The sequence below is a fragment of the Balaenoptera musculus genome, chromosome 17, assembly GCF_009873245.2.
Source record: "Balaenoptera musculus isolate JJ_BM4_2016_0621 chromosome 17, mBalMus1.pri.v3, whole genome shotgun sequence".
Classification (NCBI taxonomy): domain Eukaryota; kingdom Metazoa; phylum Chordata; class Mammalia; order Artiodactyla; family Balaenopteridae; genus Balaenoptera; species Balaenoptera musculus.
This window is the reverse complement of record NC_045801.1, coordinates 10,866,238-10,887,738: the sequence shown is the minus strand read 5'-3', so window position 1 is coordinate 10,887,738 and position 21,501 is coordinate 10,866,238. Positions and strand designations below refer to the sequence as shown.

The window sequence follows — 21,501 nt, the reverse complement described above, 5'->3', positions numbered from 1 at the left end:
CCCTCTGTGCTGGGACTGGGTAGATGCTACCCACAGAAGACCTTCCAAAGTACCTCATTTCAGTGGCGGAGGGAGAAAGGGACACCGCGCCCCCCTTTTAGCCTAGCTTCAAAAAGTCTTACAGACAGGGAATTGGGAAAGAGTCATATTTTTATGTTTGAAAAATCTCTAGACTACTGGATTTCCCTGAGATTTATCTTTTTATTCCCAAGTCTGTAAAATGGAGCCAAGAGGGAAACTAACAAAACAAAATGACTCAATTAAAAAATTGAAAATAAGAACTCATTCTGGCAGACTCTGCGATCCTCGGTGGGGGGGGGTCCATTCACGCCAGGAACCTGGATGTGGAGAGCGGTGCTCCCCTAAAACAAGGTCTGCAGACCCTACCCGGCCTCGAGAACTGTCTGCCAAGGGGCGTTTGCAAACCGAGGGGAACTCAGGCTCTCAGCACGATCAGTGCCAGCTGGCAGGCCACCCCTTGAGCAGATGGCCCCTAAAACCCAGTTCTGTAACTCTGCCCACGGCGACTGTGGGCCTGCCAAGCGAGCACGTGCGGAGATGGCTCACCTCGACTGCTGGGACAGGCCCTCGAACTTGTTAGCGGTCTTGCTGGATGATGACGGACCCACGTCGTTACCTAGGGGGAAGATCAAATGTGAAAAGCCACATTTTCCAACAGGAAATGGAATGTGGGGACATAGGAATAGGCAGGCAGGCCACCCTCAGGGTCCAGAAAGGAAGTCAAAAGCGTCAAGCTACAACAGTACACATTTCTGACATTACAACAAACCGGTTTGGGTCTTGACAATGTTTTTGTTCCTATTAAATGTTTAAAAGAGATGAGTGGTCTGCTCCCTGGCAAGGCCTCCAAGGTCACAGGACTTGGGGGATGTCCCGTAGGCTCAGAATCTTGTCCTTAGCTTGGTGGCAAGGGGAAGCAGAGTAAGGCTTCAAGTTCACCACAGATTCCCATGCCAGGGGACCACCACTGGGAACCACTGGGTGTGTGTGTGTGTGTGTGTGTGTGTGTGTGTGTACACACCATTATTCAGCAGGGTGGTGGTGACTGGCCATCTGCTGGGCAAGGCCCTCAATCACTTATTTACTAATCATTCATTGAAACATGAATGTTTATTAAGCATCTACTATGTGCAAGGCATGAACATGGAGCAGGAGGCACAAAGGCAAGTTAAACCTCACTGCTCTTTCAGAGTATGTCATCCCACCTGTGAGGGGCACAGGCACGACCGATACTGATAACATGGGGTGAGACGGATGCTGACAGGGCTGGGTGCTGTGAAACGAGGAGAAGGAAATAGCATCTAAAGTGAACTGGTCATGGGCTTCCCTGGTGGCGCAGTGGTTGAGAATCCGCCTGCCAATGCAGAGGACACGGGTTCGAGCCCTGGTCTGGGAAGATCCCACATGCCGTGGAGCAACTAAGCTCGTGCACCACAACTACTGAGCCTGCGCTCTAGAGCCTGCAAGCCGCAACTACTGAAGCCCGTGCGCCTAGAGCCCGTGCTCCGCAACAAGAGAAGCCACCGCAATGAGAAGCATGCACACCACAAGGAAGAGTAGCCCCCGCTCGCTGCAACTAGAGAAAGCCTATGTACAGCAACGAAGACCCAACGCAGCCAAAAATAAATAAATAAAATAAGTAAATTTATTAAAATAAATAAATAAGTAAATAAAGTGAACTGGTCAGAGGGGCACGGAAAGTCCTCTCTTGGGGACACGGACCCTGAACAGTGAAACACCTTCAACGGGGGAGCAGCAAGACCAAATCCACGGGCTTGTCGAGGAGAGACAGAGAGACTGGCCAGAATCAAAGTGGGCTCTTCTGCGACCCGTTCCACACTGGGAGGAGCCCAAGCGCCAGACACCCAGGAGGGACCCTAGGAACCTGCAGGGCACGGCCATCTCTGGGGTGCTGCTCCCTTTCCTCGCCTGCTCGCCCTTCCAGCGACTGCCCTGGACACCCCAAGTGCTCCTCTTTCTGCAGAGTCCCCGCCCCTGCCTGGATGCCCGCAGTGCCTCCCGGGTGGCACTGACGGGCTGGCTGAAGGGGGGAGGTGAAGGGGGCGGGCCGCGCGAGCACCCGCACTAATGCTCACTGTGCAGAGGCGCCCACGCTCTCCCTCCTCCCGGCAGGAGGAGCCGGCCCTGTCCTCATTTTAAAGATGAGGAGACAGGGTTAAGTGACCCAACGGCCACAGGTCACATGGTCGCACGATGTACCTGGCGGTCCTGTACACAAATGCACGCGCTTTTCATTACCCATCGTGATGTGCCAACAGCAACATTGGTAATAGCAACTACTGTGTATTGAGCACTTACTATGAGTGAGGTACTGTGCTAGGTACCCCCTAGTCTATGAGATATAAAATGGAAGGCACTTATATTGTGTAAGAAGAAACAAAGAAGTAAAGCAAAGGTCAAGGTCAAGCAGCGGGTAAGGGCCAGGGCTGGGATATAAAGCCAGGCAGCGCCCCTCCGGGGCCTGTGTTCAACCACCACACTTGCCCCTCCAATCCCAGTCCCACGAACCTACAGGACAGGCAGCAGCTGGGAGAGCGCTAAGGCGGGCGCTCCCGGACAGGACTTTAACTTCAGGACACACATATGAGAAGAAACAAGCTCAGCTGGTGCTACCAGGGCCAAAGACTTTCAAATATAGATTTATTTTACTAAGACACCCCTCCTAACCATCCGTATATTTCCACGAGTCTGTAACTTAACAATGAAGGACTTCTTTGGCAGCCTCTCACGACATCCTTCGAGCTGAGACTTCCTTTAAGGCAGGCATTTCTCTTCAGCAAGGTGCTCAAATCTCACACTTTCAGATTTAAATGGGCCCTAACAATCAAAATGTCAAAGAAATTCTATATTAGGGGAATAAGCTGTTGCATCTGCTAATTTCTGTTCCAGGTAGAAAACACCCCAAACCAGTGATTCTTAACCCTATTAGGCGTGAGACTGAATACGAGACCATAAAGGCTGCAAGAGCCCCAGGCTCTGCCCGGGGCCGCCCACTCTGTCACACAGACAAGCCATCACGTCAGGGGCTGTGGCCCGACAGCCACAGCTCCTATGTCCAGTGTCCTCATTTAACCCTCCCCTCTGGCCACGCTCCAAAGACACTGTGTGTTTTTACGCCTCTGTAACTTTGCCCCCTCTGTTCCTTCTCCCTGCAACACCTATCCCCTCCCACTTGGGGTAAATTCCTTTGTAACCTTCAAAGAGTCTCTCCAAAGTCAATTTCTGAGAATTCTTCCCAAGCCAGACTCGGTCTCTCCACACCCCCCGGTAAGCCTACAACCATTCATCACAGAGGATGCTCAGGGTGCAGGTTTTGGAGCCAGACAAGCCTGGTTTTGAATTCCAGTTGTACCACCGACCAGCGGGTGTGAGTTTTGATGACACTGCTTTTTCTACTCAGCCTCAGTTCCCTCATCTTTAAAACAGGAATAACAGTACCTACTTCACTAGATGGGCACGAGCATATCATGAGAGAGAAACCACGGAGTGTAGTTCACGGTGCTGGACCACAGGGGGCATGACACCAACGGAGATGGTTGTTCTGAGCTCCCTGATGAGATGTAACAAAAATGCAGATGATTTATTTCCTCACCGAGTGAGCATTTCACGGACAGGGGCTCTGCCTTGTCCGTCCCTGCAGCCCCACTGGAGCCCAGTGTCCGCACGGAGCAGTCACTGGGTGCTGCGGAATAAAGACAAGGCCCCCAGAGTGGACTCCTCCACCCCTCCACCCACAGCCTGGTTTCCTGCGCACCTGGGTGGGGAGGCACCTGTGGTCTGGCGGACAGGAATCCTGTCTTCCTCAGAGCCAGGCAAAGGCCACCTGCTGTGCCTGGGCAGAGAAGCGTGGTTTCGAAAAATTTCCAAAAATAGGATAGCACCAGAGGGAGAAGCAGAAGCATGGAAACAGCTCAATCCTTTCTTCCTCCCTCCGTGCAACTCGGGAAGTGACTGTGGTACACACACAGATGTGTGAGGAGAGGGCTGGAGACAGACGGTGGGCAGACAATTTAAAAAGCTGTGGCCAAGACTCCAGGTCACTTACTGTAGCTCAGAAGCTGTGGGCCAGGAGTGTGGAACGAGAGGAGGGCACTGCCCAGCAGTGCCTGGCACACAGGCTCCAGGAGTCTTCTGGAAGAGTGGGTAATTATACGAACCTCGGAGTCAGAAATAGGTTCAAATCCAGGCTCTGAAGTTATCGGACAAGTCACTTGACCTCTGTGATTCAATTTCCTCACCAGTAAATCAGGGACCATGACAGTCCCTATCTCACAGGACAGTTGCGATGGCTTAATACAGGAACGTATGAACAAGTGTACAGCAGCTGGTACACGGCAAATAATCTATACATGGTGGCAGCCATTGTTATTTCTAGAACTGCACGTAAAATGGGGTCGGAGTGGTGGGGGGAGGTGACTTGAGAATATATTGGGAAATCCAAGAAAAAGAAAGAATCAGGAAGTTTCTACCCAAAGGCTCTTTTACAAGCCAATACTACTTCTAATAAGTAGACGTGGGAGACTTGGATCAAACATTTCAAATATTGACCCATCGTACCTGGAAGTTCTGGCCTTGAAATATGAGAAGGGAATCATCTTGTGGTATAGTTTTTCGTCCATTATCTACTCTCCATTAAAAAAAGAGAAGCGTATAGAACTTAAGTCCCAGTGGCCAAAGATACGGAATGCAAGTGATTCCCAGCGGTCCCTTAGCCAGGTATTGGTGGAACACGGACGAGAACTCAGGCTTCCAGAAAGTTTGTTCGGTGCACTATATGGTTTCCCAGGATGGGCCCCGTAAACACTTCTCTGAATACCTGACAAAGGACGGAGCTCCCAGGGGAAGCTGATCTCACGTAGTCACTGCAAGAATCTCAAGTGTGAGAAAAGGCTTAATCTTATGGCCACCATGAACTGGGTAACTGGCTGCATTGTTTTCTTTGCTTTCACCTCTAAGAACCTCAGTGTCAAATCTGTGGTCTATTTCCAGCTGCTGTATGTGACCTTGTGTTATGCATTTTGTGAAGACATAACACTCCTGGAATTCATCTTACTTTGCTCCCTTTGTCCTCATTTCCTTATTAATTTAATTTGAATTGTGTTAAAATGTGTTGGTCTGTTAGAAAGCAGGTTATAAACAACTTATTTTGTCTCCAAAGGTGAGGTTTAACGACATGCCACTTCAAAAATCAACAGTCCCCGCAAAAACCCGATTCTGCCCACCGGCCTAGTTGTTTTCTGATCGAAAGCCTGCCTCTGCCGTCTCCCTAGACAGATGGCCGAACCCGCCACCATAGCGGGGCTGCAGTAATGTGATGCCTGGGCTATCCTGGGCACCGTGGATGCTGTGGTCCTGGCAGGGAGAAAGCCCGGGGTGGCCTCCCCACACACCAGGCCTCCGTGCGGCAGAGACGAGGCGGCACAGCCAGGCGGAGGGTGCCTACCTGCCAAGCTACCTTCCCCCGTCTCCATTCACAGGCAAAGAAACAACTGCCGCGACAGGGGAACAGCCAAGGGGATCACTGAGCCGTCACGTGCAGAGCTCAGCAGAGCAAGGAGAGCGCGAGGGCCATGGGCTCTCCCAGCCACGTGGGCTCCCCACTCACCAGCTGTGAGAACTTGGGCAGGGGACTGAACCTTCCTGAATCTCAGTGTCCTTAAAGTCAAGGCCCTTGCATTTCCTACTCTGTGGAACTGGGCTTAAGAATTCGATGAGTACTATTCACTAGCCCCAGTTTACAGCCGGAGAAACTGAGGTATGGAACAATTCAAAGGTAACTGCTGAAAGCCACAGGGCTCAGGTGGTAGAGGTGGATTAGAATCCAGGCGGTATGACACAGGTCCACACCGGAGCTCCACTGAGACAGAAACAGCTCGGGCCCTCGTAAGGAGTTCATACTGCACTGGGAAAGACAGAAAGGCAAACAGAACCACTGTGTGATAATCCCTGTGCCAGAGGAACAGAGAGTGGGCACGGGGGTGCTGGCCGGGCTGGGGAAGGTCTCTGAAGCAGGTCCCTGGACACTAGATCTTGAAGGATGACTAAGCGTGAACACAAATGGACAGACTGTTCTAGGTTGAGGGCACACTATGAGCAAAGGCTCAGCTCTTAGAGGAGAGGATGGAGTTGGGGAGCCTACCAACTCCACACGGCAGGCACGTCCTACGTCAGGGTGTGGGCAGGTGAGGCCCGGGGCGAGCTCGGGGGCTGTGCTACTCCACCTCCTTGTGTCTGCCCCCCACGCCCCGGTCCAGATCTCAGACAGTCCGAAGGCCCTCACCTCAGGGGCTGTGAGGAGACGGGAGGTCTAGGGGAACATAAGAGCACTGGAAAGATGGGTGCCTAGCGGGAAACTACAGGCACCATAAATGCTGCCTAGGAATCCGGTACCCCGTGTGCCTTATTAATTAACAGTCTGACCCCTGCCTTCGGCTTCTGGACCACAATGTCCGTGGGAGACAGGTAGGGATAAAACCCGCGGTGATCAGACAACACAAAGCATGAAGACCGGGATCTGAGCCACTTTAACCTGCCTGGTGAGAGGCTTGTTACCGTCCCATGTCTGCAGATGCCTTTAAGAACATCTCCCCTATGTGCGCACACACCAACTCAGAGAGAACGGCCCCGACGGCCGCAGAATTACCGCCTGGGGCTGTCTGTGACGTGTACGGTGGTCACTTTAGAGTGGAGAGATTTTGACTTTTGCCGCTTGAGGCTGCTGGTAGGTGGCAGCCCACTGCTCAGGGCCCACAGCTTCCGAAGCTTGAACGCTGCTGCTCACCGCCCGGGGCACCACCTCACTCTCATAGAGGGGTAACCTTGTCTCTTAGTGAAAAATGCCCCTTGTCCACAACAAAACCCACCCACACCCAAACCAAATCAAATGAACACCCGCTGTTTTTCTAGTCCTGCTGCTTAGTCTTGTGAAAGAAACTTAAGAAAGGGATGATTCTTAAGCCAGAAAACAGAAGTTTAGTAAATTTAACTATAGACTGATGGAGTCTGTGAGGCACAATGAACTTCATGCAGAAATAAAACCCGAGTAAACAACAGGATCAAAATTTAGTGAAATTCGAAAAGGTTAGTCTGTGATTTGTGGTATGAAAACCTGCAGGAAACTGGTGGCCTTCAGTGGAGCGTTATTTGGGGCAAAGTCCTTTTGGAAGAATCCTGGGGACTCCTGAAGGCCCTGGGGTGGGGCCTCGGGCAGTGTCAGGGACCTGCATGGTGCTGACGTGCGCCTGGGCGCACCCTCCCCGCGGCGGGTCTCACCGGGAACAGATTCATCAACACCCGCTGCAAATGTCCCCTCCCCACGAAGCCTGCCGACGCAGCTGGACACCCTGCTTCAGCATTTCCGCAGTACTTGGTGAAGAACGCACCGCACGCGTCTCCCTCCTGGACCACGAGCTCCTCGAGCACAAGGGTGGAGAAGCCCAAACCCCAGGCACCAGGCCAGTGGGGTGAACGGCTAAGCACAGACAGTCCACACGCACTGTGGCTTCTGGGTCACATGACACACAGGCGTGCAAACGGGCAGCATGGCTTTTCCCAGAAGCTCCCCAATCCAGAACACCTATTAGGGGCTTTCTGATGAGGCCTTTAAAAGCATTCAGCTGAGCTCCCTATCAGTTACAAACAAACAAAAAAGCCACGACACGATTCACTGGCAAGGGGAGGTGAGATATGCAAATCAGCAGGGCCAGGACCCCGTGGGCGCCGGGAGACACCCGGCTCTTGAGCGAAATTGGTGGCAGGCTGGTGAGCTACAAAGGGAGATAAAGACGGAAACCGTGTTCCTTGTGGATAGAAATTTGTTATCTGCCACCAGTGTCAATGAAATGGTAAACTACCAACTGATCTGGGCAGGTTTGTTTATTGTCAATCGATTATTGACTATCTACTGCAACCTGGGCTCGATTCTAGGCTCTGTGAACACAGAAAGGAACAAGACAGACAAGGGCCCCGCTCTCACGGAGCTATGTTCGAGAGACCAAAAAGCCGAACACAAATAAAATACCTGTCAGCGGTGATCTGGGGTCCTGAGGGAAACAGCGGGGAGGGGGCGCCCTTAGAGAGGATTGGCCCAGGAGACAGACACGCAGGCGGAGAAGGACGGCAGGGAGGCAGGCTTTCAAGCCCATGACAGAGCTGCAGGGAGGGGGCGGCCCCAGGAAGGAAAGAGCCCGGTGGAGCCAGAGGTGAAAGCAGGCCGGCGAGGCTGAGCGGGGGACAGGGGCTGGGAGAGACCAGCCTGACCCCCAGGGCCCTGGTGGGTGTCTGGGGCACAAAAAGCGCTCAGCACCTTATCACTAGTACACTTTTTACGTGGTGGTGGTATTTTTCCCCCACGTTTCTTGGCCAGAAGAGGCTGTGCAATCATATGTATACAGGCCCTCACCCAGCGTGGGGGCGGTCTGGTCGGTCTGCTGGGTGTGCTGAGCGCGCCCACTGCCCCCCGAGCCCCGCGCGCTGCCTGGCTCGGGCAGTGAGGGCCCTGACTGGAGGACGACTTACCCCAAGGAACTGCGCCTTTGTTTGGGGGCCCGTGAGGTAGTGGGCTGGGAGGGTCGGATAGGGTTCTCTTGTGTCCGGGCGGTGGGGGAGGAGGCCGCTTCTTGGACAGGGTGGAGCTGCCACTAGAGGTCTGGGCGCTTAGAGGGAGCGCTGATGGTGGGCCAGCTGGACCTGGAAAGGAAGCGAACGGTGCAGGAAGGTCAATCCCGGTCTCGCAGACGGAACAGCCTGTGTGCAGTCACTCCCATGCCTCAGGTGGAGCGTGACACACAGAGACCGGAGCACGAGGCTGGGGACGGCCAAGTCCATCGACCCGGTAATCCCCAAAAGAGGGTTTTTAAAAATTGCTGGTAAAAAAAAAAATTAAAAAGGAGAGTGTGTGCTTTTAAGGAACAAAACGTCAGTCAACATGGAACGCTACTGGGTTTAGATCATCCTTTGGGTACAACGGGAGAAATAAAACACACACATTTTAAACCAGTCACTCACTGGAACCACTGCAAAACCTACAGAGGAAGAAGGCACACAGCACTGCCAGCAAAATCAATGGAGAAAGAGCAAAATACCGACTAAACCTCCAAAGGGCCTCACGTGGAAACATGAACACTGGATTCACAGAATAGGGTTTCTCTCTCCACTGCAATTTTTTTTTTCAGTCAGCAAACGTTGCCTGAAGTTTTTTTTTGAATGACTTTTATAAATAATGAAGGCTCTAATGTAAAGGGTTACTTGGAAAGAAGGGAAATCCAAAAACCCTTTTCTCTTCCAATTCTGTACTGTTCTAGAAATCATAAACCACCTATTATATTGGAAGCTTGAACAAGTTACATAAGCTTCACTGATTTCTATAGGTTTAAAAAAAAAATTTTTTTTTTTTAAATTTATTTATTTTTGGCTGCGTTGGGTCTTCGTTGCTGCGTGCGGGCTTTCTCTAGTTGCAGCGAGAGGGGGCTACTCTTCGTTGCACTGCGCGGGCTTCTCATTGCAGTGGCTTCTCTAGCTGCGGAGCACGGGCTCTAGGTGTGCGGGCTTCAGCAGTTGTGGCACGTGGGCTCAGTAGTTGTGGCGCACGGACTTAGTTGCTCCGCAGCATGTGGGATCTTCCCGGACCAGGGCTCAAACCCGTGTCTCCTGCATAGGCAGGCAGATTTGTAACCACTGCGTCACCAGGGCAGCCCTGATTTTTATAGGTTTTAAAAAAGATTCTACTTTCTCCAGAGGTAATGATAGGATAGCAATAATGATATTAATATCACACACACACACACACCACTACTGCAAAAGTTGACTTTTTGAACTAACGTTTTAAGAAAAAAAGGAGTTTGTTTTCAATGAGCGCTATGGGAGTAGTATATATGCCGTTAATTTTGTTTATTCCAAGTGACACTGAAGTGGCTGGTGTGTGCCAAGCACTATATGCTGGGCACTTTGACAAATCTCTCTTTATGATCATTACCAGGTTATGGTTTAACTGGACAACAGTATCCGCAAACATTAAAAGAGAAAAAAAAGGAAAGAAACAAAAAAAGCTAGGAACACTGCCACACCAAATGTTTATTGCAGGATAGCAGGTACCTGGTGATCCAGAAAGGCTCCAAAAGAGCTTTTTACATTCTGCATATTAAAAGAGAAGGTTAATTACTGCTGGCCTCCTTCCTTGGGAAAACAAGCTTTGCTATTTCCCATGATCAATTACTGCTCAGTACAAACACAGATTTAAACCCCCATTTCTCAAAGATAGTCCCGTCTTGGAAGTAAATACTGTTCATCTCAGTAAAATGGTCGTTTGCTTTAGAATTAAATGGCCCTAGCGGCAGTATTTATTCTCAGTCCTACTGATGAGACATGTGATGGAAGCCTTACCGATATCCCGAATCAACGCCTAATTACGGCACCAGTCACTGAAGTTTCAGAAACTGTTTTATTTTTGTAACAGTAAAGGCATTGTTATTTTAGCCTTGTGTTTGTACAGTGCTTCCTAGTTTTCAAAATGTGTTCGTACATGCTATTTGCCTTGATTTTCATAACAACCCTGTGAGGCATGTGGGTCTGGTATTACTGGCCCCATTTGGCAGCTAGGAAAGCGGGGCTGGGCGTGATTAAGGGTATGGAGCCACGAGGGGCGGAGCTGAACCATGATGCAGGTCTCTGGGGATGGCGAGGGCTCGCCCCGTCCTGAAAGCCAGGCCAGCATTTTCTGGGCTCGCCACACGAGGAAAATGGCAACAACAACGCTCGGTACTAGGAAGTGTAATTTTCCTCTTGGAAATAAATGGAGAATACATAACAGACAATGGTGAGATTCCCCAGCAGTTTCATCTGTATCGCCATCTAGGGACTTTCTGATGCAATGCATCTGGAAGGCCATATCAATCAGTTTCAAATCCTGCCTGGAAACACAGATGGCCAATGGAGCTATGTCTCTGGGCAAAGCTGTCTGTGTACGTGGTTTTAGGAGTGATCAGACCAGAGTTGTCCTGTAACCACAAACCAAGCAAAATCAAGCCTCCTGAATCATCATTTAAAAAATGTAGGGGTTAGTGTTCCTTTCCTCACGCCATCACAGCCTTTTCTTACTTTCAGACATCAGCTACTACAGTCTCTAATTATCCGTCTTTGCTGACTTGTTCATTGCCTCTCTCCCCACCATGCTGCAGGTTCTACCAGGGTCAGGCTGTTCTCTGGCCTGGTGTAGAGAAAGCTGCATTTAGTAAATACAGTATCGAATAAATGGATGAATAAACTTCTACTTCTCTTGTTGTAAGGCTAGCGATCCTTAAAGAAGACAGAACGTCTCACTTAGGGTGACAGATCAGAAACCAGGGAGAGAGGGGACCTAGGGAGAGATAGTGTGAAGTTCGAAAAGAAATATTCAATACTGTAATCGACTTTCATGGCAAATAACACACAGACCCACCTATTGTTCTGTAATAGAAGCTACAGAAAGGAAGATGCCATGAAATCTTCTTGGCTGGTAGGGCATGAGTTAAAAAAGGGTGAAAAACACTATATCAGACCCCAGAAAAGCAGACAAAATTTTTTAACTTTACTGTAAAGAGCTCAAAAGACTTCCAAAATAAGTAACTAGTCTTTAAGCACTAAAAAGGATGTTTTCTGCAAAATAAACCTGAGCATTGGCTTGGTCAGGAAAGAAGCAATTCTGGAGGGGTAAAGAAAGCTAAAACAAAACAAACTAAAAAATAGTAAACACAGCATCAAACAAACTCGATAGGGGTGGGAGGCAAGATTAACAGGTGGGGAGGGGACTCGGGCAGCCAGTTTTCTTCCCTCAACTCTGCCAGGGCCTGTGGGAATAAGGAGAAAACACCCTAAACCACATTTGCCGTGAATACTGGCTATTATGTCAAATTATCCTCTAACACTTTTTCTTAAAAATATGGTCTAAAAAAAAAAAAATATATATATATATATATGGTCTAGATTTCCGAAGCTGCCATACATAGCTCCAAGGTTAAATTATTAGAAGGTCTTCTACAAGGAGGCAGGGTGTACCGCGCAGCTCTTACTGGGGGTTCACATGCCTGGGGTTCGCCTGTATTTCCAACAGCCTCTTGGTCACTCAGTTAGACGTTCTGCCGGGGCTTCAACGCTTGTGGCCCCACGTGAGCTGTGCTGCTTCGAGCACCTCACCGTCACTGGCTCAGGGAGGTCCCTCACTGAGGCCTGCAGCTCAGACGTGTGGCCACCATGCAGCCAGAGCTCGGGAAGCCCACACGCGTGACGCCACCGTGCATCTCAGAAGCCTCAGTGCTCACAGTAAGCACTCTGCATCTGCCAAGTGTTAGCTCATCCAGAAGCCTTCTCTAACCCTCCTTTGTCCTGGAGCAACTGCTTCTATCTCTGCTCGCACAAGGGTAAATGGCACTACATACTCTCTACCCTGCATCAGAACTACGCTCTCTCCTCCTTTCCAAGCTGGAAGCCTCCTTACAGCAAGATCCACACTGTCTTTCTCTCTCTCAGCACCTGGCACATGCTGGGCACAGTCTATGGAAATAATTCATGGTGTAAGTCAGGAGGAGTCTTCTTCAATGTCCTTGTACCTTTGTTTTGTTTTTTTTTTTAAATTAATTAATATATGTATTTTTAGCTGTGTTGGGCCTTCGTTTCTGTGCGAGGGCTTTCTCCAGTTGCGGCAAGCGGGGGCCACTCTTCATCGCGGTGCGCGGGCCTCTCACCATCGCGGCCTCTCTTGTTGCAGAGCACAGGCTCCAGACGCGCAGGCTCAGCAGTTGTGGCTCACAGGCCTAGTTGCTCCGCGGCATGTGGGATCCTCCCAGACCAGGGCTCGAACCCGTGTCCCCTGCATTAGCAGGCAGATTCTCAACCACTGTGCCACCAGGGTAGCCCATACCTTTGGGTTTTTAATAAAACAGAATACTCAGAGGTCTTCCATGCTGGGAGACCAAATAAAAGTACACCTTTGAAATTTAAATTTAAAACAAGACCCAGAAGACGGCTTTAAAAATTATCCTGACAGTTTTCGGAAAAACTGTCTGTAGAAGGATAACATACATATTCTAACATGCCAAATAGAAGTGTTAATGACAGAAGTTAATGACAGAGTTATATAGACAACTCTGGACAATACAAATGACAAATTTACCATTTTCTAATGGTTTTCACAGTACAGAACTTAAAAAGGATGGAAAGTTTCTATCACTTAAAAAGTAGATAGGAACTTCCCTGGTGGTGCAGTGGTTACGAATCCGCCTGCCAATGCAGGGGACACAGGTTCAAGCCCTGGTCCGGGAATATCTCACATGCCACCGAACAACTAAGCCCGTGTGCCACAACTACTGAGCTTGTGTGCCACAACTACTGAGCCCGTGCTCCGCAACAAGAAAAGCCACCGCAATGAGAAGCCCGTGCACCACAAACAAGAGTAGCCCCCCCTCGCCACAACTAGAGAAAGCCTGTGCACAGCAACGAAGACCCAACCTGGCCAAAAATAAATAAAAAATATAAATAAATAAATTTATATATTTAAAAAAAGTAGATAAAGATGCAAGAATATTTACTTAGAGAAGAACTGTGTGTAGTAGGAAGGAGCTATCATCATCTCCATGCTCAGGTGGGGAAACAGAGGCACGGTGCAGAGGAGGGGGGCGTGTGGAGAAAGCACGGTAGGCTGACAGCAGGCCTGGCAGGATCCCAACACGGCAGGGACACTGCGAAAGACGCAGCGCTGCACACAGGACACGCAGGAGCCATCCACGTGTCCTTCAGTCTCCCTCCAGGACACTGATCATTAAGAGAAAAGTGCCGAACTCAAGGGGCTCAGGGTTGGTTCTTTAACACTCATATATTCTTTTTTTTCTTTTTAAAAGGATTTTTTTTGCTTTTTAAAATTTATTTATTTTTGGCTGCGTTGGGTCTTCGTTGCTGCATGCAGGCTTTCTCTAGTTGCGGTGAATGGGCTTCTCATTGCAGTGGCTTCTCTTGTTGCAGAGCACAGGCTCTAGGCGTGTGGGCTTCAGTAGTTGTGGCTCGCGGGCTCTAGAGCACAGGCTCAGTAGTTGCAGTGCACGGGCTTAGTTGCTCCGCGGCATGTGGGATCTTCCCGGACCAGGGCTCGAACCCGTGTCCCCTGCACTGGCAGGCGGATTCCCAACCACTGCGCCACCAGGGAAGTCCTGCTCATACATTCTTAACGTGCAAGATGCACAACAGCATTTCCTCTGCTCCCCTTTCCACACCCTGGCAGTCGGGCGACTGGGCTGGCGAGCCCGGGCCAGTGGCCACTGCTGAGGGCAGAAGTCACAGACGTGCTCTCGGCCAGCAAGGAGGCCAAAGCAAGGTGATATACGTGTGCAGTGCTTTAAAAAGGATTGAGAGAGACTGACAAAAATAGGCAAAACAAACAAGCAAACAAAAACCCACTCACAAAAAAAAACCCCAGAAAAATCCAGAAAATTCAACACAAATGAAGGACAATGGTCCATGGGAAGCTTTAAAATCAAGCCACTCAAATGGCTACCTTCCTGTGAGATAAAAAAATCCCAGGAAACTCTACAGTCATCAGCATATGAATAAAGCCACGCACAGGGAAACATCTCCTAGGCAAGCCCAACTCCTGGAGCAGGGCACTTTTGTACCTTCAGACCCAGACCCCGGGGCAGTGTTCTCCCTGGCCACCCCCCTCTGCCCTAACTGTTGCTACAGACCTCAAATGAGTCAGAGAAATGGTGTATAAAATGCTTACACAACTGAGTTTGGGCATAAACATGGTGCAGAAGGATCGTCAGCAAGCCAGTTATCACAGCCCCAGGACACCTGGGTTAGTTTTATGAGTGTGCCCTCCTTGCTCTGGCTGCACACTTCTGGGACATGCTTTCACTGCTTCTGCTGTTGTTTGTTCACTCAGCAAGCACTGACGGAGCACGCCCCCTCTGTGCCAGGGATGCGGGGACAGCTCATTCCCAGCCTCTGTGAGGACGAGTTCTGCCTCCAGGGGGAGGGGGGAGAGAAAGGAAGACTCCCTTCACCCTCTCTTCAAACCTGGAGCGCCACCGGCTGCTGCCCCGATGAGGGCACAGCTCACCGCTTTCTCACCCACTGGAGCGCGAGCCTCCAAGCAGGAGCTCCCTGCTCCCCACTCTGCTACCTTGCCAGGGCCCAGGACACCTGCAGAACCGAACACATGCAGCAGGACCCAACAGGCCCCCATACTACGCACTGAGTGTTCACGCTGTGCCAGTCACTTTACATACGTTACTTCATGTTCTAAGCAGGGACCCAGCCAGCCAGACACCTGATTCTTATATTTCAGATGAAGGCCCTGAAACTTAGCAAGATGAGTTCAATGTGAAAAGGAGACCAGGACAGGGACAGGGTTAGCACTTGGTGGGGAGGAACCCCCGCCTCCTAGGTGGGGCCAGGGAGAGAAGAGGATGAAGTGGGGTTTGAATTCACAGCGGCTCACAGCTGCCCAACAGGCACGGTCTGGTTTACAGCTGGACCTGCCTTGGAGGGTGTGTTACTCTCAAACTATACTCTTGGATTAACGTGGGCGCTTAGCTCTTCACCTACAGGGATGGCGAGGGCAGCACCGGGTTCAACATTCTCCGTGACAAGCACCCATTGAGCCCTCGGTGTGCCAGGCCCTGAGCTGCTTTTGTGCAGATCACCTACTGGTTTATCAGACCAAGGCTGGAGCCTGTGTGAAACAGGAAGTCCATGTTATCGAAAACGTGTGTGGACTGCAGGATTCCCACAGGTATTCACAGGATATGCAGAGGTGCTACACAATGCCTGAGTCCAGGGGACTGATCTCACAAACAGATGGGAATGAACTGAAATTAGTTAGCATATCACTTCATGCTTCTAAAAGCTTGAAAACTTAGTTCATTTAAGTAAGTTAAATAAGCTTGTTGAGATCAGACTTATTGTTCATTTACTTGACAAATCCTTTGAGCTAAAGGTGCCCACATCATGCCAGGCTTCGCCATTCAGAGCGCCTGCTGATTTACCAGACTTGGGCAGCTCCACCCCGGCTCCTATTCCCCAAGGACGCTTTTTTAAAGCTGAGGAGTTGCAGTGGCTCAAATGTCAGCAGCAGAACCCTCCCTGGGGCACAGACTAGGTGCCAGGTGCTGAGCTGGAAGCTTCCCGTCCCTCTCACTAACCTCCACAAAAATCTCGTGTCAAGTACAGTCTGTGCCACGGCTGTGTAAAAGGTGTGGAATTTTACAATGGGAGAAAACTGCAGTTCTGTAGCTTAAAATGACTTAAAAAGCAAGCTACACTCTTGTCAAGCACCTGTTCTGTGGGCGGCATCATAGTACCATGGTGCTCCTACCTTCTTCCCTACTCTGGGGACATCTGTGGAGCCAGAGCCTAAACAGTCCTGATACGAGTCCCTCCCGGTAGTTCAGGGCTCTGCATTTTACCAAATGCTTTCTCATATATTGTCTCACTGGATTCTGATGACAAATGCACGAGGAAGACAAGACAGAGATGGACCCTCTTCCTCAACATGGAAAAGAAGAAACTACAATAGAAGATCTGGTTGACAAGTCCTAAGGCCCACTTTAATTTTCTATCCTATTTCAGCCACCGTGTGACGTGGAAGTTCCTTAGCCTTTTCAGGGCTCTGCTTCCTTAGCTGTACAAAGGGTGGCAAATCACGTCAATCTTTCAGCATCCCTCTAGCTCTAAAAAAAAAATCCAGGTTCTGTGACATGATTTTAGCTTAAAGATGAAGAACAAACCAATCTTGGCGATCCTGAAGAATATCTAGTCTTAATAAAGATACAGTGAAGTGGGGGGCTGGGCGGAGCTGCTGACCACGAGTGAGAAACTGCTGCGTACTTAATTTTATAGCTTTGATTTCATCTCGCTGGACTTCACATCTGAAGAGGGCGTAGGCAACAAAATGTTTCAAAGGCTTAAGGGTGGTGAGTTCGGGATTCTGAATTGCTGAGTCGTCCAGCTCTAGTACAGGGGGGCTTTGCCCAATGGCAATTTAGGTCAAACTCCTTACATTTTCATGAGGCAGCTGCAGATTTTTGAAAATACTGCTGAGCTGGATTCAGAATAATTCCTTCTACTTTTGTCCTCTGTATTCCTCTCGTTAGTGGAAACTTTATCAGTTGTTTCTGCCTCACCGGAAACCATCATCCTTACGACCCCGACGTTCTCAGTGTGGAAATGACTTCTGCTGCAAGCAGACACCTCTGCTTTACCTCCACGGGAAACTAGCAACCCAAACAACAAGACATCCTTGTTCCATGCAAACGGTTCAATCAGTTCAACAGAACGAAATGAAGAAAACGTAAGGAAAACAGAGGAGAACTATCTCTGTGCAGAGCATCAGCTGATCTTCAACTGTGTCTTCTGAGAACTCCATTCAAACATTATCACTTTTCCAAATGTGAGGGCACGTGAGCCAAGCTGCCTGCAGGAAGTATCTCCTGCTTCGAATCCCTTATAAAAGTCACGGGCAGGCTGTGCTTCTCGTCTCACCGGCTCAGACCAAATCTCCGAATCTGGTGTCCTGCTATGAGCAGCCTGGAAGAACACTCTGACTTTGGCGGAGAGGGATGTCTGTGTCCAATTATGGGATTGGGGGTGGGGGGCGGTAAGCTGTCTATCCTTAGCCGACCATGGTTGCTACGGCCAAGTCTCTAGGCACTTGTTTCAGCAGCTGCATCACTAAATAAATTTGGTCTTTGTCTTTGGGTCTTTGGTAAAGAGCTAATCAGAATTTATTCAAGGCAGCAGAGATATACTTGGCGCTGAGTCAGTATATTTTATGGGTTTCTGCGTCCCCTTGAGATAAAATTATGGAAAGGGGTAGAGGGAGGTGAGGGGGCCTCCTGGCCCCTAGGACTCTGGAGTCATTCTCTCCTGTAGACCTTTTCCAAGATTCTCAGTGACCTGGAGGCTCTCTGATAGGTCATCACCATTTTTTTTGGTAACCACAATCAGGGGATATGAACTCTTGCAGAGTAACTTTTCACGGTCTTTTTTAGGGTACAGAAAGGGACTCTCCGCTCTTAGCAGACTGCTACCCTGATGGGGAACACCATCACCCCGCGGTGAAAGGTAACACAGTCCTGTAACAGCACACGTCTGCACCTTGTTATGCTAGTGATTTAAAAGGCACGTTCTAGCATAACGTGTGGAACGGTAAGGACAATACCGGCGGGTTAAACCTTTGCCTTACGTGTGCTGCTGCTCTTCTGGTCACTGGTTATCTCTGATGAGTACTGTTTATGCTCGAGCCTCATTTTAACTTTCTCCACTATTTTATCATCTATGAGGCCACTGGGGTCTAAGAACACTGCTCCCATTTATAACACTATTTCAATGGAGAATAAGCTCTGAAAAAACACTGTTTTGAATAAAGCTCACATTCCCCAGAAAATAGCCCCAGTGTGATTCAAATAGGCACGGCATTGTGCACCAGGGCCCTCAAACCTGCGTGAGCACGAGAGGAGGACATGGGGAGGATCCTGCACTTGGGTTTCCTGGCTGAGACCAGACCGGAAGCTACAGCTCTGGGTACCTCTCGAATAGCCCCGGGAGGGGTGACCCCTTGATGTTATCACTTCTGTGTCTCTACTCGTCCCCATGTAGGTGGGAACACATGGACTTTCTGTGCAGGGCATTCAGTGGATTCGGGGAACAGGATGAAGTCTTCATGGACCGTCACCCCCTGGCATGAGCCCCATGGGGGCATGTGACAACACACGGCACAATGACCCTCCTCTGGTAAGATCCTGCCCCAGGTGGTGTCTCGTGGAAAACCACTCGTCAGAGAGCACAGGAGTGTGGGTTCAGGTCACACAGGACCTGCGTGAGCATCCCAAACCCCCAAGAACCTCAGGCCAATTACTCTACAGCTCTGAACCAGTACCCTGTCTGCCTGGTGCCAGCAACTGTCCTACTTACCTTGTTCTGTGAGTGTGAAAAGAGAGGTGCTGGGCTTAGGGCCTCTCGTAAAGCAAGGGCTTCGTAACTACTGACTATCACTGTTACTACATTTTAGTGTAGAGGAAAGAAACTTCTCAAAGAAGAACTCAAATTCCACCCCATATTACAGGAAAGAGCGCTGGTTTGGGAGCCATGTGGACCCTGGATGGAACCTCAACTCCACCACTTACCAGCTGCATGACCTTTGGGCAAGTCATTCTATCACAATTTCCTCATCTGTACAATGGGCACAAAAGCACACACCTCACAGGATGGTTGTAAGGTTCACGCAAACAGTGAGGTCCCTGTTTCAAGCTGCCCTGACATCACAGCCCATACTCTGCCACTCAAAGGCACCTCGAAATTCTTACGTCAAAGCTGGGTCAACTCCCAGCTCTGAAGATGGAGGCACAAAGCCCTTCCCACAGCTTGTACCTTTCCCGGCGTTTCTAGGAGGCAGCGGGGGCGCCTCCGCAGTCGGCGATGTGGGCGAGTCTGTGCTTGTGGAGACAAAGATCTGGTTGGTGAAGGCGCCGTAGGAGAGCCGCTGTTTGTCCCGCGGAGTGCTGAAGCCCGGCAGTGACAGCTTGTCCTGGGGGGAGATGCTGGAGGAGTGGCAGAAGCTCTGAGGTCTGGGTGAGCGCTCTTTCTTGATGGGGCTCGGCTGGCAAATGAAATAACAGTGCGGTGGGTCAGCTGATAATCAAGGATGACGCTTCAGGTGTCCGGAGGACTCTGCAGGGCAGGCTCGGGGGGGTGGATCTGGGCTCCTGTGGCTCTCTGCGTTTCTGGGGGGTCAGCCACACAAAAGCCTAGGAGCCACGACACAGCACAAGGGAAACATCAGGGAGCACACATGTCATTCTCCTGTCATTACCAGGGTCCCACCAGGGGCATGCTGGTTAGGGAGCACGGTGCTCAGAAGCAGAAGGTCACACAGATCTAACCTTAATCCACAAATACCTCCCCTGCGCAGGACACGTTCACCAACAGCTGAACAGTGTCTCCCCCCGCCTGCAGCTACTACATTAACTTTTCCGTCCCTGCTCAGCCCTTTAACGTCGAAGCTCTCCACCCTCACCTCTCTCCTCATTTTACACCCTCTTAGGAAGGAACCTCATCTGCACCCATGGCCGTGACTGCCACCTAATGTTGATGACTCAGGCCTGTACATCCAACCTCAACCTCTTGGATTCCAAACACTTTCAACCACCCATGACGGATTGCTGGCGTTTGCACTCAGCTCACAGCATCAGCACCCGTGCAACTTCCCAAGTGGGAAGTCTCCCAACCTCAGTGGCATCGAGGAGAGCACGATGAGCTCTGCATGGAGAGCTCAGAAGCGCACGGAGAGCTCAGAAGCGCCCCTCGGACCCACAACTCGTGCAGGCGCTCACCAGCACCCCCTGGACCACTGGTCTCCTGAACAGCCCCTGCCTCAGTTTCTTTCAGCTCCAGCCCATTTTCCATGCTGCAGCCAGAGCTGGTAGGAAACCCTGCTCTCTGACAACAAAGCTCTTTTGGCCTGTGCCTGCTTGGATGAAAGCCAAAGGGCTGAACTTGGCCTACAACCCCCTTCATGCCCTTCCTGGTCTGGGCTGCCTGACACTTCAGGGGAGCCTCTTGCCTCTCCCCACCCAGTGCATGTGAAGGCACCTCACACCTCATCCCAACCAGTCCTCTGATGTTCAGGCCCCATGATGACCCCCGGCCTCTGCACGTGCTGTTCTCCGTCCCCAGAAGGATGCACTCCTTCCCACTTCCTTGCCTGGCAAGCTCCTCACCACCCTTAGAAACCCATCTCCCGTGGTGTTTCCTTGATAAGGTCTTCACTGCTCGCCAAGGCTGAGGCAGTCGCCCTGTCCTCTGAACACTTCTCAGGAATTTCGCCAATTCTTACTATAATGGTTATCTTGACTGTATTGTAATTGAGCTTCTCTTAAAATGGTGAATGCCATTAGGACCCCTCGGTAGGAGCACCTTTGACTACTCCTTACATCCTGCCTGGGAAAGAGGAACGAGTGGATCCACAGCTGATGAAAAATGCACGCAGGAACCTTCAGAGGTAGCAACCAACAAGGGATTAATCTCCAAAATATACAAACAGCTCAGGCAGCTCAATATCAAAAAATGAAACAACCCAATCAAAAAATGGGCAGAAGATCTAAATAGACATTTCTCTAAAGAAGACATACAGCTGGCCAAAAAGCACATGAAAAGATGCTCAACATCAGTAATTATTAGAGAAATGCAAATCAAAACTACAATGAGGTATCACCTCACACCAGTCAGAATGACCATCATCAAAAAATCCACAAACACTAAATGCTGGAGGGGGTGTGGAGAAAAGGGAACCCTCCTACACTAATGTAAATTGGTACGGCCACTATGGAGAACAGTATGGAGGTTCCTTAAAAAACTTAAAGTAGAACTACCATATGACCCAGCAATCCCACTACTGGGCATATACCCAGAGAAAACCGTAATTCAAAACGATACATG

The 21,501-nt window shown here is 50.1% G+C and overlaps 1 protein-coding gene across 4 annotated transcripts in view; it reads right to left on the bottom strand.

Annotated features, from left to right (window-relative positions):
* ASAP1 (ArfGAP with SH3 domain, ankyrin repeat and PH domain 1) overlaps positions 1-21,501 on the bottom strand; it is a 350,653-nt gene that overhangs the window by 13,572 nt on the left and 315,580 nt on the right. For 3 of the 4 annotated variants that reach the window (XM_036830056.1, XM_036830054.1, XM_036830055.1), the window contains 3 exons: positions 19,435-19,663; positions 8,560-8,730; positions 568-637 (listed from right to left, as the gene is read on the bottom strand). In XM_036830056.1, the coding sequence (XP_036685951.1) occupies positions 568-637; positions 8,560-8,730; positions 19,435-19,663 (470 nt within the window). The remainder of the gene's footprint in view (positions 1-567; positions 638-8,559; positions 8,731-19,434; positions 19,664-21,501) is intronic. The other variant, XM_036830057.1, reaches the window with a different exon arrangement.